Genomic DNA, 15,890 nt, shown 5'->3' on the forward strand with positions numbered 1-15,890 from the left:
CATGTAACAAAGTATATGATGACTGACATTTTGCTCCCTTTCCGTGGGACATGGAAACATGCGAAGAATTTGATCAGATTTCAGAGAATGTGAGGATATTTTGCTACAACCTCTTGTTCTTCTTTTTACCTGACATCAACTTGAATTGCTGTGGGCATTCAGATAACAAGTCTGCTTTGAAGTCCTTTGGTACAGTCTCCCTGGAATTGATGATTTTTACCGTTCCTAAAGATTAATGAGATCAACAAATAGTTACGTTACCAGGCAGTATAGTCTTCTGGCAGAAAGTTTAAACATATGTTTCTTATACAAGTTCTTCAACTGAGTGCACTTGCGAGTCCTTACCGTTTTTCTCCAGAACAGTGAAAATGGAGCCTCCGCCGATACCCATACTTTGTGGATTAATTATCGATGTGCACAGCAAAGCGGCGATGGCGCCATCTACAGCCGATCCACCAGATTGCAGGATGTCTCTGTAGCGCAAGTAACAATAGAGCATCAGTAAGAAAGCGAAACGGATAATGTGTTACATGGATGGAGAGTGGAGAGAGCGGAAACGGACAGAGAGAAATTTGTTTGTTTGTCTTCACATACTACTATAAACGCGTTGCACACCCTGAAGTGTAAACTCGGTGGAGCATTTCAGACGTATTTATTAGGTGTTCATATACGGTAATGCGACACACGCACAAAAAAACACTATTAAAGTTTAATCGTCAATGAATAGAGAGGCAGCATGACACGGCGGGGTAGGTGAGGTAGGCCTGTTTATGCAAGGGATATAATAGCTTTTTGTGTGGGCCAGGTGTCGCACGAGGAACTCCTTGGGGGCACGTAGGAAACAACAAACAAGAAAAACTTGTACACGCTAGCTAACTCAAAAGTAGTCTCATTTGTGATCGAGGCTATATAACAATATATACTTATATATATATATTCTTTTCAACCACCATGAAAACACAGAAAATCTGTAGAAGTCCCATTGGTCTCTTAAGTCTTACGTTCAGCACTTATGCATTAAAAAACTGATAAAGATCCTATCTCACCAAGATCCAGCTTGTCAAAGAACGGTATGTATATGTTTGATTTAGACTACTCTCAGTAAATAATTCAACCGACATTCAGAACTTCAAAAAACAAATTAGAGTACGACAGGACACGCACTCATGTGTGCTGCTAAACTCTTTAGTCTTTGTAAACTATAGTGTGACGGGAAAATAACAGGCTATGTCATTTGCACCCTGGAGCTGTAGCGGATACATTGTGTTTTATTCTGATACAAAATCTGAAACAAGTTTTTCCCTAGTCCTTATCCAGTACAAAGTAATGCAAGTCTTTTCCCATTCTCCAAGAAAAACGATAACAGTTTTTTGAAGTGATCAGTGTGCTGATATGGGAACTTGATAGATGTCAAAGATGTAATCATCCTTTTAACAGGACCCTTTTAACGGAACAAATGAACAATTCAGGTGAACTTTTCTTAGTCCCTTACTGACGAAAAGTGAGGGGGCTCGCTGTTTTAACGGATTGCAGACATGTACTTCTCTCAAATTTAGACTACTGCCTTCCGGACTCAGTTCCTGAAAGCTACCCGACCACGGGCTCGGGACTACTTTGACTATCAGTCTTTTCGTAGCACTTCTTTGAATGATGAACCATAAACACGTTATGTCGTTTCTCACAAGCCTTGATGAGAAGTTTCCCAACATCTTTCCTTAGGAAGGCTTTAGAAGCCACTGAAATCTTTTTGGGGTTTTTTCCACTTTGTAAAAGTAAACAGTTTTTTTGAAATTTGGATGAAAACAAAGCCATGTTCAGACTCCGAGAACACAACGCAATGCATTCAAGCAGTAAACATGAACTGAATTTGTTTTAAGTCCACTACCTGAAATGACTTACCGGCCGACCTTAGAACAGGTTTCCGAATCGGCGGCAACTGCTGCTCTCCTGAAAACTTCGCCAGAACACCTCTGGTAACCGTAGTGAGTGGCACAAACTATAATTATGATAACAACGCATACAACTGCAAAACACACACACATAGGCCTACACAATCGGTCTCTAGGTCTTGCCATAACTACTACACTCCTAACCAGCGCGGTATTTTGGAGCCATCTACACAGTTTGTCGCCGGTCAAGCTGACATTACATGGAGTCAAACCACACCCACTGGAGAAGTTACGCATGAGGGTGAAGAAAAGATGGATTATCTGAAATACCTGAGTGCATACCGGTTTACCTTAACGAATACGAATATGAATACCTTTATTGTCATTGTACATGTACAACGAGATTCAGTGTGCAGTACCGAGCTACGTAGAAGGTATTAAAATATAAAATTTAAATATAAAAGATAAATATAAAGAAAATAGAGATATTAAAAAATTATAAATATAAAGTAAAAAGAGTTTAAAAAGGATAGATGAGCATGTATAGAAGTAAGGCCTTGTGCACATCGTCGGCTATGTATGCCTAGGTCCTAGTCTTGTATGTCCCTGGATGTAGAACTGAGCATTGATCAGCATGTGTATGGAGTTGTGATTTTTAAAATGACAGCGCAGTCAGTGTCAATTTTGGGTAGAAAACATAGCAACAAAGCTGTATAAAGTGTACAAGTTAGTGCAGACACGTCAGTACAGGGCAGGTAAGGTAGTAGCTTCACATGATGATATACTGACGTATACACACATATATTCGTTTAAAATATCATTTTATAGTCTTGTAATCTGAGGTGTTTTGGCGGACTGGTTCGGGAGGTTTACTGCTCTGGGGTAAAAAATTGTTCCTCAGTCTGGCAGTGTGGATTCTGTTACAACCTGTAGCGCCGTCCGGAGAGCGAAAAGGTGGTGACAGGGGTGTGTAGAGTCGTTGCAGACGGTGATGGCTCTATGGAGACAGCGGGAGTTGTAGATGTCTTCAACAGGTGACAGCTGGGCACACTATGTCGAGATGCAATACGTCACGATGCTCTCAGTAGTAGCTACAGCGGTAGAAGGTGACAAGCAGATCTTTGCTAAGGTTTACTTTCTTTTTGCGATTTTAGAAAGTTAGAGCCGTCGTTGTGCCTTCTTTAATAGTGCTTTGGTATTGGCAGTCCATGTAGCCTATATCCTCCGACATGTGGACACCCAGAGACTTGAAGCTTGGCACTCTCTCCACCATGTCTCCATTGACGAAGAGCGGAACGTGTACACCACCGCCTTTCCTGAAGTCCATGATAAGCTCTTTGGACTTACTGGTGTTAAGAGATAAAGTGTTCTCTGAGCACTATCTCGCCAGGCGCTTGACCTTCTCTCTGTGGGAAGCCTCATCGTTGTCTCCGACCAACCCTATCACTGTGGTATCGTCCGCATATTTAACGATAGTGTTTGTATTGTGGGCAGGAACACAGTCGCACACCAACTGTGCAGAGTTATTGTTCATCTGTGTCGTTCGTCTTATCACATTTCCCCCTCTTTGTTTCCCAGTGAATAACAAAAAAGAATTATATGAAATAACATTCATAATACAATTTGTTGCGTAGTGCATGTCACTATTTAACTTGTAGATTCATATAGCGTATAGAGATACGTTATAAAAGTTCTTTTAAAAAGGTGTTTAGAATTATGAATGGCGTCTTATATAATGTTAAAGGAAAGCTGAATGCATGTTACACAGTGCTGATTAATAATGTTAATAAACGATGTAGGCTAAATTATAAAAAGGTGTAAACTGTAAACATGAGTATTTGTGTCAACATCATGATAAATAACTGAGAAGGCTACTGGCCTCTACCATGTGTAATTACGAACCAGTCATGTGACCTGATAAGATTTAGGACACAAAAGTACCATTTTATGATAACACTATAATAGAGGCCATCGTGATTTTATAAGCTATGCTTGTACTGTATGAGAGAGAGACACATAGACGCCCATTCGCCCTTTTGGTCATACAGAAATGTAGAAAAGACACATAAACAAACAAAAAACAATGTTTCAGGAATTGCTCCTAAGTATTTTATTTAAAATTTGGTTTGATTATTCCATTTTAATTCAGAATGAAACAGCTGAGTATATTTCCACTAGAAGGAGCTTTAACTGAAACCTGTTTGACAATCCGCTTACAAGCACCAAACAGTAGCCTACAGACAGCTGAATACGGACAAAACATACAGGGAGCAATATTACTCCATAAAATCTATGGACTGCAGTTCTCGCTTGCAGAGTGAGTGTTTGCCATACACCAAGTTTACGAATGCTAAAGGAACCCTCCCTTTTATAAAACCGAATTAGTGGGCTGGAATAGATCAAGGGGATACGCTTATTGGTTGTTAGCGAACATTAATTAGCGTATGTCCTCTTGAGTGAAAGGGACAGATGATGACGTAGGCTGATGTGAGCCGCGTTTGCCGTTTTTTTTTAAATGTAACTCAAACTTAACTCAGTAAGTATGACTTTGTATCGTGTTGCGTGTTTAAACTATATATTGCTCAAAAGTAGATAAGAGAATCACGCTAGAGAAGTTAGCTAAACGAAAGCTCGGTAATGGCATCTTTGCTTGAGAGCTCAAGTAACAGAAAGTGACAAGAGAGAAGGCTGAACCAATTCTTATGTTTCAAGAGAGACAGGGTCGGTGTTTTTTATTCTGTTTAATATTTCAGACAAAGCAATACAAAGCCGCAACTTATCAAACGCAGACTTGCAACTTTGCATTCGTGACACAGCCTGTTTGTATGCTGAGTGATTCTCCTGTGTTTGCGGAAGTTCCTTTCCAAGTGCTATGCACGACGGGAATCGTGGTGTAGTATTGCTAAAACACTTGTTACACGCTGTGTAGAGTGTTCGGTTTAATTCTTAAGTTGCTATTGTATTTGAGACCATTTCAATACTCTGTCGAGAAGTATCAGACAATAGTCAGTCTTCAGACAGTTGGCAGTCTGCTTGTTTGTTTTATCTGGGTTCGATTCCGACGTAATCGACAGTTCCTGTTGCACTGCGGCGTTTGCACTGTAGCCTGTGTATAGCTTGCGTTTGAACCACTATCTGGAGGCTACGCGGACAGCGATACAGGTGGGTTCTCCAATGGCTGACCGTGACAGTGCCCACACACACACACCAATGGACTTCATACCCAGAATTTAGATCGCCCTACGAAGCAAACTTAAATGAACTTAAATTCAACCAAAAGCGAGAAACGCATATTATTATTATTATTATTATTATTATTATTATTATTATTATTATTATTATTATTACAGCTACTACCACTACTTCTACTACTACCATTATACGGCAGCACCAAGTTGTTGTGGGTTGTGTAGTTATATAAGAACATGTATTACTCTCTGGTATTTGGGGGTTTTAAAAGAGCATCTGTCTCATTTTTTAGTCCATGAATTACTGACGCTTAGGATGACGAATGACAACGTTTCGTAGGCAGAGGGCAGGGCTGAAAGCAGGATGATAGAGAGATTGGAGGGGGGGGGGGCGTTCAAGAGTAGGGAGCGGATAGAGGGGTGGAGAAACTGGTCGCGCAAAACGGCATAACCGTGGTCACTTAATCGAATCTGTCAGATGAAGACAGTCATAAATACTTAAGCATGTGGATGGCTGCGTACGCAAGAGGGTGTGGGCGTCTTGGTAACGTGTAAAAGGTTTTCTCTGCAAAATCAAAGGGCCGTTGGTTATTCGGTGTTGCCAGTCTTCATCTGACGGGTGAGATGGCCGCATTGGTTCGGTAGAGTCAGTGTCTGTTTAATGTTGCGTTCCTTTGTGTGTTTATATGTGTTGTTCTCGATAGTAGCTACAATATATTCATATGTTTTGTTTGTCCAGTTACGACAGTCAGTTATAACGTTCTGGTCACTGACTATCGTTTGCTACGTTTATTACGTCTTTGTTGACAGCTTTCTGAGAACTGCTGAGATTTGCATTGTTTTACTTCACCTTTTAATCCCCTTTTCTCCTGGTACAGTCAGCTCTATCTTGTCACTTTCTGTATCTTGTCTTCTTTTTGTGTCTGTATCTTGTCACCATGAGTCAGTGAAAGGTTCTCGATGAGCGTGTTTTTGACTCGTGTTATTTTAGCAGAAATATTTAGCTACCTACGTTGTTATTTTGTGGACAGTGTGTGTGTGTGTGTGTGTGTGTATGTGTGTGTGTGTGCGCGCACGAGTGCTTGTGTGTGGGAGAGAGAGGGGGAGGAAGAGAAAAGGAAAAGGATTTTGGAAAAGAGAGACTGAAGGAACCAAGTGTGTGTGTGTGTGTGAGAGAGAGAGAGAGAGAGAGAGAAAGAAAGAAAGAAAGAAAGAAAGAGAAAGAGAAAGAAACTGAGACAGACAGTGAGTGTGTGTGTGTATGTGTGTGTGTGAGAGAGAGAGAAAGAAAGAAACTGAGACAGACTGTGTGTGTGTGTGTGTGTGTGTGTCTGTGTGTCTATGTGTGTCTGTGTGACTATAATCACAGTTCTGCTCTCATGAGTCATGGTTTTAAGCAGAGCAATGCGGAGGTGTGTGCAAAAAAAAAAAAAACCCTGAATTTCAAATGCTGCACTTGTATGTGCTGCAGTCCTTGTCTGTGAAACCATCTAACTGTGTGTTTATTCGGTTTGTGTGTGGATGGGTGGAAATCCGTAGGAGAGTGAGGGGGAGGCATGTAGAGCAGATCATGTGGGCATCTAGGCTGTCAGAGAGAAGCAGGTGTGTGTGTGTGTGTGTGTGTGTGTGTGTGTGATTTTGTGTGTGTGTGTGTGTGATTTTGTGTGTCTGTGCTGCAGTTGGTCACTTTGCTACTACCCATATTTGTTTTACTGTGTCCTTGTCTGAAATACCCTCTCTTTCTCTCTCTCTCTCTCTCTCTCTCTCTCTCTCTCTCTCTCTCTTTCTCTCTCTCCCAGGTGGCCTAGGGCTTAGTGTGTCTTTCTGCGTTAGTCTGGACGACAGGAACAAAAACAGCTGAGAGACTTCACTGCAGAATTCTGTGGAATATGCTTGACTTTCACCATTTAACAGTTTGAATCAATCCGTTTGTTTTTTGGTTTTTTGTTGTTGTTTTTTTTTCTCACTTCTGACAGCTCATTCGGACCAGTCACCTCACTGATCCCTGTGGTTTGAACAGCTGGATCATCACAGTACTGCATAGTGTCTCACCAAAGCTCCTCCCTGGCGATATCCCCCTTCAGTTCAACTGTCTGGTGGAAAATGTCAGACGTGAACTTAAAGCCAAACTGTGCTCAGGGGGTCGAAGATGTATTAAACAAGCCCGAGCTGAAGATGACCAAATAAAGCCCTCTGTCCGCAGAGTGTATGTGAGAAGCCGCGTGTGTTTGTGTTTGTGTGAGAGTGTGCGTGTGGGGGGGTGTGGGTGTGCGTACGTGCGTGCGTGCGTGCGTGTATGTTTGCATGTTTGTGTGACAAACGCGCTTATATCGGATAGTGCTCAATCTGTCCGGCGTGTCTCTGTGTCGGAAAGTTCCGGCGTTTCGAGTGTTGATGCGTGTGAGAGTCTGACTGATCGCGTTGTTATGGAGTGGTCGTTGGAGCGCATGCGGGAATGGGTGGCGGGTGGCATGCAGTCGGTCCGCGAGTGCGAGTCCAGCGCCCTCGGTACCGCCCTCTGTCTGGTGTTGCTCTTCGTCTGGTACTGCTACCGCGTGGGTTGCGAACACAGCGTACCCACTCTGAGAGGGGGATTCAGCGGGTCTGAAACCCGCGGCGTGGCCAGCGGTGTAGGGGCCGCGGCCGCCCTGCTGGCCGCCGACGGCTTGGGTCGAGGGGGCGGGGCTAAAGGCAGGCAGTTAGGCGGAGCCGCGGGCGAGGAGCTGAACGGCTTTGCCTACTGCCAGTCGCCCGAGTGCTTCCGCTGCGCCCGTCCTGGGGAGGGCCTCAACCAGCGCCTCTATCACAGCCTCCAGGAGTACGCCAAACGCTACACCTGGGCGGGCATGGGCCGGGTGCACAAGGGCGTCCGGGAGCAGGGTCGCTATCTCCTCTGCAGCCGTCCGTCCATCCAAAAACCCGAGGTCTTCTTCTTGCCCGACCTGCCTTCCGCGCCCTTCTTCTCCAGGGAGGCCCAGAAACACGACGTGGAGCTGCTGGAGAGGAGTTACCCGGCGTTGCTGGCCGAATTCGAGAGCGTCTACCGGTTGCCCCCGGCCCGGTCCGGCTCTGGCCTGCCACCTGGCTGGAAGGCCAATAGCACGCCGCGGGGTCAGTGGTGGACCTTCTACTTGGTGAATCAGGGCACTCCGTTGGCACTGAACGCCAGGCGCTGCCCCAGAACCTGGCGCGTGCTTGGCCAGCTGAGGACCTTCGTTGCCAACAACGTGTTTGGCAACGCCTGCTTCTCAGTGCTCAGCCCCGGCGCCACCATCTCCGAACACTACGGGCCCACGAACGTGCGACTGCGATGCCATCTGGGTAAGAGTACCGCCTGTAAACTGTTGTGTCTCTGCTACATCTGTGTCGTAATGAAAGTGTGAGAGTTGCTAATGTCAGTATCATTGTTGTATTTGTGAGTATGAGAGAGATCTGAGGTAAGAGTTGACACGAATCATATTGAATTGGAGTGTGAGACAGATTGATTATTTGTGTGGGTGTATGTGTGTGTGTGTATGCAGAACTGAAGACTGGTATGTGAGTCACAGCAAGAACTGAGAAATCTGTGTGTTACTCTAAAAAAAGAAAGATAGACGAACAACAATACTGTGTGTGTGTGTGTGTGTGTGTGTGTGTGCGTGTGTGGGTATGTCATGTATTTAACAGTGTTTTCCTCTATGTTTCTGTGTGTGTACAGGACTGAAGGTGCCATCTGGTTGTGAGTTGGTGGTTGGAGGAGAGCCGCAGTGCTGGTCTGAGGGAAGCTGCCTTTTATTCGACGACTCGTTTTTGCACACTGCTTTCCATGAGGGTGAGAGAGAGAGAGAGAGAGAGAGAGGGAGCGAGCTGGGGGGAGTGGGGGTGTTAAAAAAAAAAAAAAGGGAAAGGGAGGGGAAGGGAAGGTGAGAAAGAGGAGGAGAAGAGACGCTTTTAAAAGCTCTTTATTTTGCCAGTTAAGCGTTAAAAATAGGAGCAATGAAAGATTAGTCGATTAACGTGTTTATACAACATCGTAATGAAGGGGGGGGGGGGCGGGCGCGCACAAAGTGTTTGCATTTAAGATGCTAAATGGCCTCATCAGGGAAAACTACAACCACAGCTAAGTCAAACCTCAGCGTGCAGACTGGTAAAAAAGCTTATCCTGACGCGTGACACAGTCATTCATTCGAACAGCATCGCAGCTGTTGTCAAATCCGTCATGCTTTTACTGCAAGTCATTCAACGACAGAAAGCATGCGTGGAGAAAATGAATATGTTTATGTGCAGAAAACATACGCTCAAATAGACACTATTCAGCAAAAGCAAATATTCTCTTTAAATCTGAGGGAGTTACTGAAGCTGTGATAAACTTTGTGATAACTGCTATTACGAATTGATGTTAGCAAGTTTATTAAACTTGCAATACATTGATATAAAAACAATTACATTTTTTTTTTGGAAGTGCTTTGCCATCATCTACAATATATCATGGTACCAGTGAGAGAACATTTTAAAATGGAAAAATATGAAGAAAACAGAAGATAATCAACATTGTTCCAAAACTTCCAAAAAAAATTTCAGCAGTGTTCCTTATTTTGTTCTCTTTATTCAGTCTGTGGGCCAGTGTATCATTTTAATATCAAATAATCTAAGGTAGTTGTTCTAAGTTGATAAATTGAATGTGATTCTTGTGTTCGTGTGGCCGGAACACAAACCAGCAGAAACGCAGGTGTTGCATGGCAACAGTCACCTTTTAGGGCAAAATGTCATTGTCGTCTGGAATCTGTTTTAAAGAAAAGAGGAGGGGTTTTAAATTCAAAGAGCATTTACCAGTTTTGTGTGTGTGTGTGTGTGTGTGTGTTTTCAGGCACTGCGGAAGATGGCCCAAGGGTGGTCTTCATGGTGGATCTCTGGCATCCAAATGTGGCAGCAGCTGAGAGGCAGGCTCTGGACTATATCTTCACTCCTGGACGCTGAGACAGAGAGCGAGAGAAAGAGAAACAGACCGCGAAACAGGGAAGAGAGATTAATAGAGATCAGACAGAGTTAGACAGAAGACAAAAGAGAGAGAGCAAGAGAGAGAGAGAGAGAGAGAGTAAGGACAAAATGGAGAGAGAGAGAGAGAGAGAGAGAGAGAGAGAGAGATGTAAGCTAGAAAACAGAGAGACAAAGAGAGATATAAAGCGAGAGAGAACATCTTTGGCTGTAGTGCACGTGTACATATCCTTTGTACTAGCGATCCCATCTTAGCACTATCTCTGCTCCCTCAGAGAGTCCTTTACAGCCCAGACGGTTTCTAATGTACATTCACAATGTTTACAGACTCCTTACACTCTTACTGTTAGAGAGAGATCAGCAGACCGTGTTTGTTTCTCAGCACTTACTCTAATGTAAAGTAATGACTTTTTGACTTTTGTGAATCGTACAGCACACAATTAGAATACAGCTTCACAGGTCAGGGTAGATTTATCAGGTCATGGGTTTGAAAAAAAACAACAAAACAAAACAGAACCAAATGACCAGTTTCTAAGAAAATGCACTTTTAAAAGCGCTCTAGATGGATTTACTGCTGTACACATACGTGTCGGAACAGGCCTGCGCGGCTGTAACGTAAACAGTTATAAACTGTCATAAACAACGATGGCACACTGTTGTGACACGTTTATAGAGCTTTTATGACAGAGAGTGTTGCGTAGAAAGAAACGTTGTCAGCCGGAGCTTGAATTTCTTTTTTTTTGTTTTTTTTTGTTTGTTTTTCATCTTACAGAGCACTTTTTGCTTTCGGTGATTTTTGTTTCGTCCTTTGAGGTACAAACCAGGGCTGAATTAGCATATTTATCAGCACAACACACAACTCAACACACAACACAACAACCTACAGACTTTTACCTAGACTCTTTTTCCTATTCTGTATTATTATAAACCAGACAGGAATGATACAAGAACACACCACTTTGTATTACTGTAAAAAAAAAAAAAAAAACAAAAGACAACAGACACACACACACACAATAGAATCAGGACACAACACACATTTGACCCATCTTTCGAAGTTTACAATGTTATAGCTGTTGTGTGAGCTAGACTTTCTCTTCTTGTGTGATCTCGTATTTGCCTGTCTTGCGGGCTTAGGCAGTTGCTTTGTTCTGTGACGCTGATACATTCCTTTTGTACAGATTTGGACTGCGTTTTAAAAAAAAACAAAAAACGGGGGTTTGTCAACGAGTGACATTTTATAGCGTCGTGTGGGGGTTTTGCAGCCGCGTTATCGATTTTATGACGATGTTCCTACTTCATGTTTCCAATCTTGTGCCATTTTACAATAGTCCGGTAATTCTGTAGATTTAATAAAGAGCTAATTGTAAAACGTTTGCCTTGTCTTTTTTTTTAATGTGAAATGTTTGTTGATGTACTTGTATGTTGTGAAATTTTAGTCCCTTCTGTGTCTTAGTGCAGAAAGGATGAAAAGTCTTCAAGTCATACAAGGATTTGTGTAAAGTGAAGCAAAAAAATTTACTGTGTTGACTTGAAGCCAAGGAAATGTGTGTGTGTGTGTGTGTGTGTGTGTGTGTGTGGGAGAGAGTGACACAGGGTGAATGTACCTTCAAAATGAATGAATTCTATTCCAGCACGGCACAAATTTGGTAAATGTTTGAATATTAAAAAAACAAAAAACAAAATCAAATACAAGAATCAGCTCCGAGTAACTGATAAAATATTTACAGAAGTTAAATTTTGACTTTCAAGGTGTGCACCCTGAACTCCGTGCGGAACCCTCGTCCTTGGTGCGTCGGAGCCTGCGCTTGAATAGCAGATGACTGAAACTGCGGCTGTGAGATTGACTCGAGCTGTCTGCAGAGCTCTCTCTCTCTCTCTCCTCTGACTCCTCTTCTTTCTGAAGACGCAGCACTCTAAAGACATCAAAGTCTTGCTTACATGCCGAGACCGCAGCTGTTCCTGGCACCCAACGTCATCTAAAAAAAAAAAAAAAACCCCAGACTGCTCATCGAATATAGATAGAGATATCGACCAAGCGTTAAGACAGATCTTTCAAGGTAAATTTCAAAGAACATAACTTTCAGTAGCGACTACGCATATAGATTGTGGCTTAATGTTGCTCCTTTTGAAGGTGCTATTGAGCGGTGTGCTGTTTTTCTTTGCCTTTCATTGAATATAGTTTTAGAGAAAAAGAAGATCTCTGTGGTAGATTGTCATACTTTTTCCTTTGATGAACTGTTGTGCTCTGTCCTTCATAGCAGACAGTCTTAGGGCAACAGATGTCACCCTTAAGCTCAACAATAACAAATATGTCCTTCATTATTGGTAATACGTTTTGTGATTAAAGGGACTCTGTTTTGCCAAAGATGAATTCACTAGTCACTGCTGAAAAAAGAAAAAAAAAATACACCTTTGATGCAATGCTACAGTAGTGCCGCAAGGGGGAGCAGGAGCTGCGTCACAGTACTGCTGTTTTTTTGTTTTTTTTTCAAGCGACAAGGAGGGGTTGGGAGGCTCACGATGGTTGGGCGACTCTCTGAGGCAGGCAGGGACACAGCAGGGCACACAGTCACGATCTGTTGCAGGAGACATCGCTTAGTACGCTCCTGCTTAAAAACAGCCCCTCGGCCGAAAAAATAAATAAATAAATAAATAAATAAATGACTGTAACCGGGGGCTGCCGCCTCTCAGATAGTCATGCTATATTAATGAACAGCTCCGTGTGAAACGTGAAAACACCTCTAAATAGGTGCTAATATGAAATTAAAGCGAGACTAATTAGACTCTAGTACACTCACAGTCATCTGTCATGAGTTTATGCGGCACTAATCATTATTGAGAAAGTGACAATAGTGACTGACGAAACGGGCAAGTTTTATTTTAGAATTTCATATGACAAATGAATATGTCAGCATGGACCGTAAACAAGAAATGGTAAGATTTCAGTAAAAAAAAAAAAATTTAGCTGCACAAATACGATTACTGCTCCGAGACAAACAGTGCTGCCCTGAATTTAACTGTCACTGTATGTTCTAGAGAAACTCATGCATCATTTACCATGAGTGAGTGTTCTGTGGGGAATTTTTTTTTTTTTTTCATCTGCTACCAAAGCCTGTGAGGTAACCTCTGAGCCTAGGAGAGTTCTGAATCTGTTTATGCATGAGGAAGCATTTAATGAGCAATGTTTAACAGTGAGTGATTTATCAATCCCAAAGGTCAACAAAGCCTTGAACACTCCTCACCAAGGCGAAATTTAATTTTGGATTATTTCAAAGTTGTACAATTATGGGTGCAGACATGGGAAGGAGTTTATTAAGAACAAGCATTAAACTTCAGGCATTTTTTTTTCCCTTGCAAATATGACCTCATTAATGCAGCATTTTCTCTCCTTACCAAAAAAGCCCTAACAAGTATGAAGTTAATTTAAAATCAAGGTCAAATATATCCAATTAGAGATAACAATATAAGATGAGATGTTGAAAGTTTCACCTTTCCCTTCCTTACTAATTATTCAGAGGCAAAATAATGTAGCAGCTGGAATGGAACAAAAACAAAAATCACATTTCTTTGCTGTCGCCTTCTCTTCACAGGATCATTCTGAATCTGAGGAGGAACGCTAGCTGCTAGCACCTAGCTTAAGCTCTGTGAACTCAAAAGTTCAACTCAAGCCCTGTGGTGTTGTGTAGCTGCCTGGATTCAAAGAGCCATATTCCCTATTGTAGGTGACAGCTCTGTTCAGGGTTCTACTCCCAGTACATACCACACATTACACTGGACTAAACAAGACCCTGTTTCTCCTGACCTGAACCCAGAAAACAGTCACTAAAATAATTTCACTAAGCTAAATGCTAAGTCTTGTCCTTGTCTCAGTAACCTTGATACTCTCCCCCCCCCCCCCCCATTTGTCCACATCTGACGTCATGAAAAAGACACACACACAGACACACACACGCACACACACACACGCACACACACACACACACACGTCTAAAAGCAGATCCATTCTTTCTGACATGTTTACATGTTAATAACCTTACCCTCCTTTAAACGAATTCTTTTGTTTGGGTATTTCCTAGATGCTCAGCCGACGGTAATGGTATCCACGGACCTTACAAATTGGTTGGCATGGCTTCCGTAAACTTATGAAATAAACTATTTAATTGCCCCAGACAGTACCGTACCTCCAACCATTTGCAAAGCTCATAGAGTATTAATGGTATATTGAAATGGCACGGGAAGTTGTCTACTCTAAGTTGTATAACAAAGTTAACAGCACATGGACACATGATACGTGAGGCTTGAATCAACAGAGATTCTTAATTCTATTCTTACATTCTTGATTCTTAATTCTATTCTTAAATTCTTGATTCTTAATTCTATTCTCACATTCTTGATTCTTAATTCTATTCTTACATTGAACAGGGTCCCGTGCGGTGCTGAGCAGCTTTGTTTGGGGGGAAATTTTAAGGTGTCTGGGAGTGAGATGAGGTAAAGAACATTAGTCAAGGGTAAGATGGGCCTCTGTGTTTAGATGTCATCCATTATTCAGAGATTTTTGTCTGCAGAAACTGAAGATGAAATGGGCCGTGGTGTAGCCCGCAGCTGAGATGTCCCGAGTACGGATGCAATGTGTAATCAAGTGAGAGTCTGTGGGCGAGAAAGCCAAGGACTCCTTAATGTGATTCGTTCTGAAAACTTTAGCACCCTGGGGGAAAAAAGAATAGAAGCAAGATGGTAAAGGGTGGAGGGGGGTGGGGGGGGGGTGGAGGGGGTGCATCAGAACCTTAGACTTCTTGGTGTGAGACAAAAGACAAAAAAGGTTGTAGGTGAAAGTATTGAGGAATCGGCTTATAGCTGCAATAGAGATTAACCCAAAAAAACCCCAATGTGATTCAGAAAACATAAATGAAAGGTAAATACCAGAGTTATGAGTTATGACAAGAGAAACGCTGTAAAGGAGTACAATGCACAAATAAAAACAGAACACCAAAAGGGGTTCCAAACTGGAAAATAAATTTATTCCGATATTTCACCGCCTCCTCCTCATCCTCTTTCATTCTTTTCCTTGCCTTTCACTTTCATTCATGCATATGTAAAGCGTGGCCACTCCTTCATTAGAGTGGGGTAGTGGGTTTTTGACCTTGATGAAACGAACCAATCAGGCGACCATTCTCTCCACTCAGCTGGTTGCTTTTCCAGCATGCGGATAACACGGGGTTACAGAACCTCTGTGCTCAGAGAGCCGTCTGAGAGGGTCTGCGTACAATTTTTCCCACCATCATTTTGATAACTGCAATAGGCTGTTTATTCAAATTCAAAAATCTTATGCTGTTTTTTTATTTCTTAACGGACCCATTTATTTACCTCCAAGACACTTACTAAGACATCAGCATTTCAACTGACAGCTCTTCATTAATGAGGTTTAAATGACTGTTAAATATCACATGCTGATTTGCATTAAGGCATATTTTAAACGTACTGAATTTAGAATCCCGCGGCCCTAATTAGGATAAGCCTTAGAAAATGAATGAATAAATGAACGAATGAATTTAGAAACGCTCTTATCGGCCAACTTTTTCTACCGCTACTGTATGAGCTTGAAATAAAACATAAGATCATTTAAAACTTTTGAATATTCTATCCATCGGGTCTGAGTAAGAGCTGCTCTCTGAGAGAAAGATCATTCCTTACTTAGTCTACTCGCCGTTTATGATTAAGTGAGTGATTATGGGGCCGTTTAATAGAATATGGAAATCCTTGAGCAGCGCGTGAATGAAACTAGGAATAGATTGACATATGCAAGATGCCCAGTCACAATTCATGAATCTGTAAGGTC

At 42.3% G+C, this 15,890-nt stretch overlaps 2 protein-coding genes across 2 annotated transcripts in view; one reads left to right on the plus strand and one right to left on the minus strand.

Moving 5' to 3' along the window:
- The window catches only part of ggt5a (gamma-glutamyltransferase 5a), an 8,249-nt gene extending 6,174 nt beyond the window's left edge, over nucleotides 1–2,075 (minus strand). Inside the window, exons 1-3 of the mRNA XM_030777381.1 lie at nucleotides 1,900–2,075; nucleotides 346–473; nucleotides 130–225 (exon numbers count right to left, since the gene is read on the minus strand). Coding sequence (XP_030633241.1) covers nucleotides 130–225; nucleotides 346–473; nucleotides 1,900–2,075 — 400 coding nt within the window. The remainder of the gene's footprint in view (nucleotides 1–129; nucleotides 226–345; nucleotides 474–1,899) is intronic.
- Nucleotides 2,076–7,056: 4,981 nt separating this feature from the next.
- On the plus strand, nucleotides 7,057–10,085 carry asphd2 (aspartate beta-hydroxylase domain containing 2). Its single transcript, XM_030783227.1, has 3 exons — nucleotides 7,057–8,398; nucleotides 8,775–8,888; nucleotides 9,924–10,085. The coding sequence occupies exons 1-3, from the start codon at nucleotides 7,504–7,506 to the stop codon at nucleotides 10,031–10,033; spliced, it is 1,119 nt and encodes a 372-aa protein (XP_030639087.1). The 5' UTR covers nucleotides 7,057–7,503; the 3' UTR covers nucleotides 10,034–10,085.
- Nucleotides 10,086–15,890: the final 5,805 nt, after the last annotated feature.

Source organism: Chanos chanos, chromosome 1 (genome assembly GCF_902362185.1).
Source record: "Chanos chanos chromosome 1, fChaCha1.1, whole genome shotgun sequence".
In the NCBI taxonomy this organism is placed as follows: domain Eukaryota; kingdom Metazoa; phylum Chordata; class Actinopteri; order Gonorynchiformes; family Chanidae; genus Chanos; species Chanos chanos.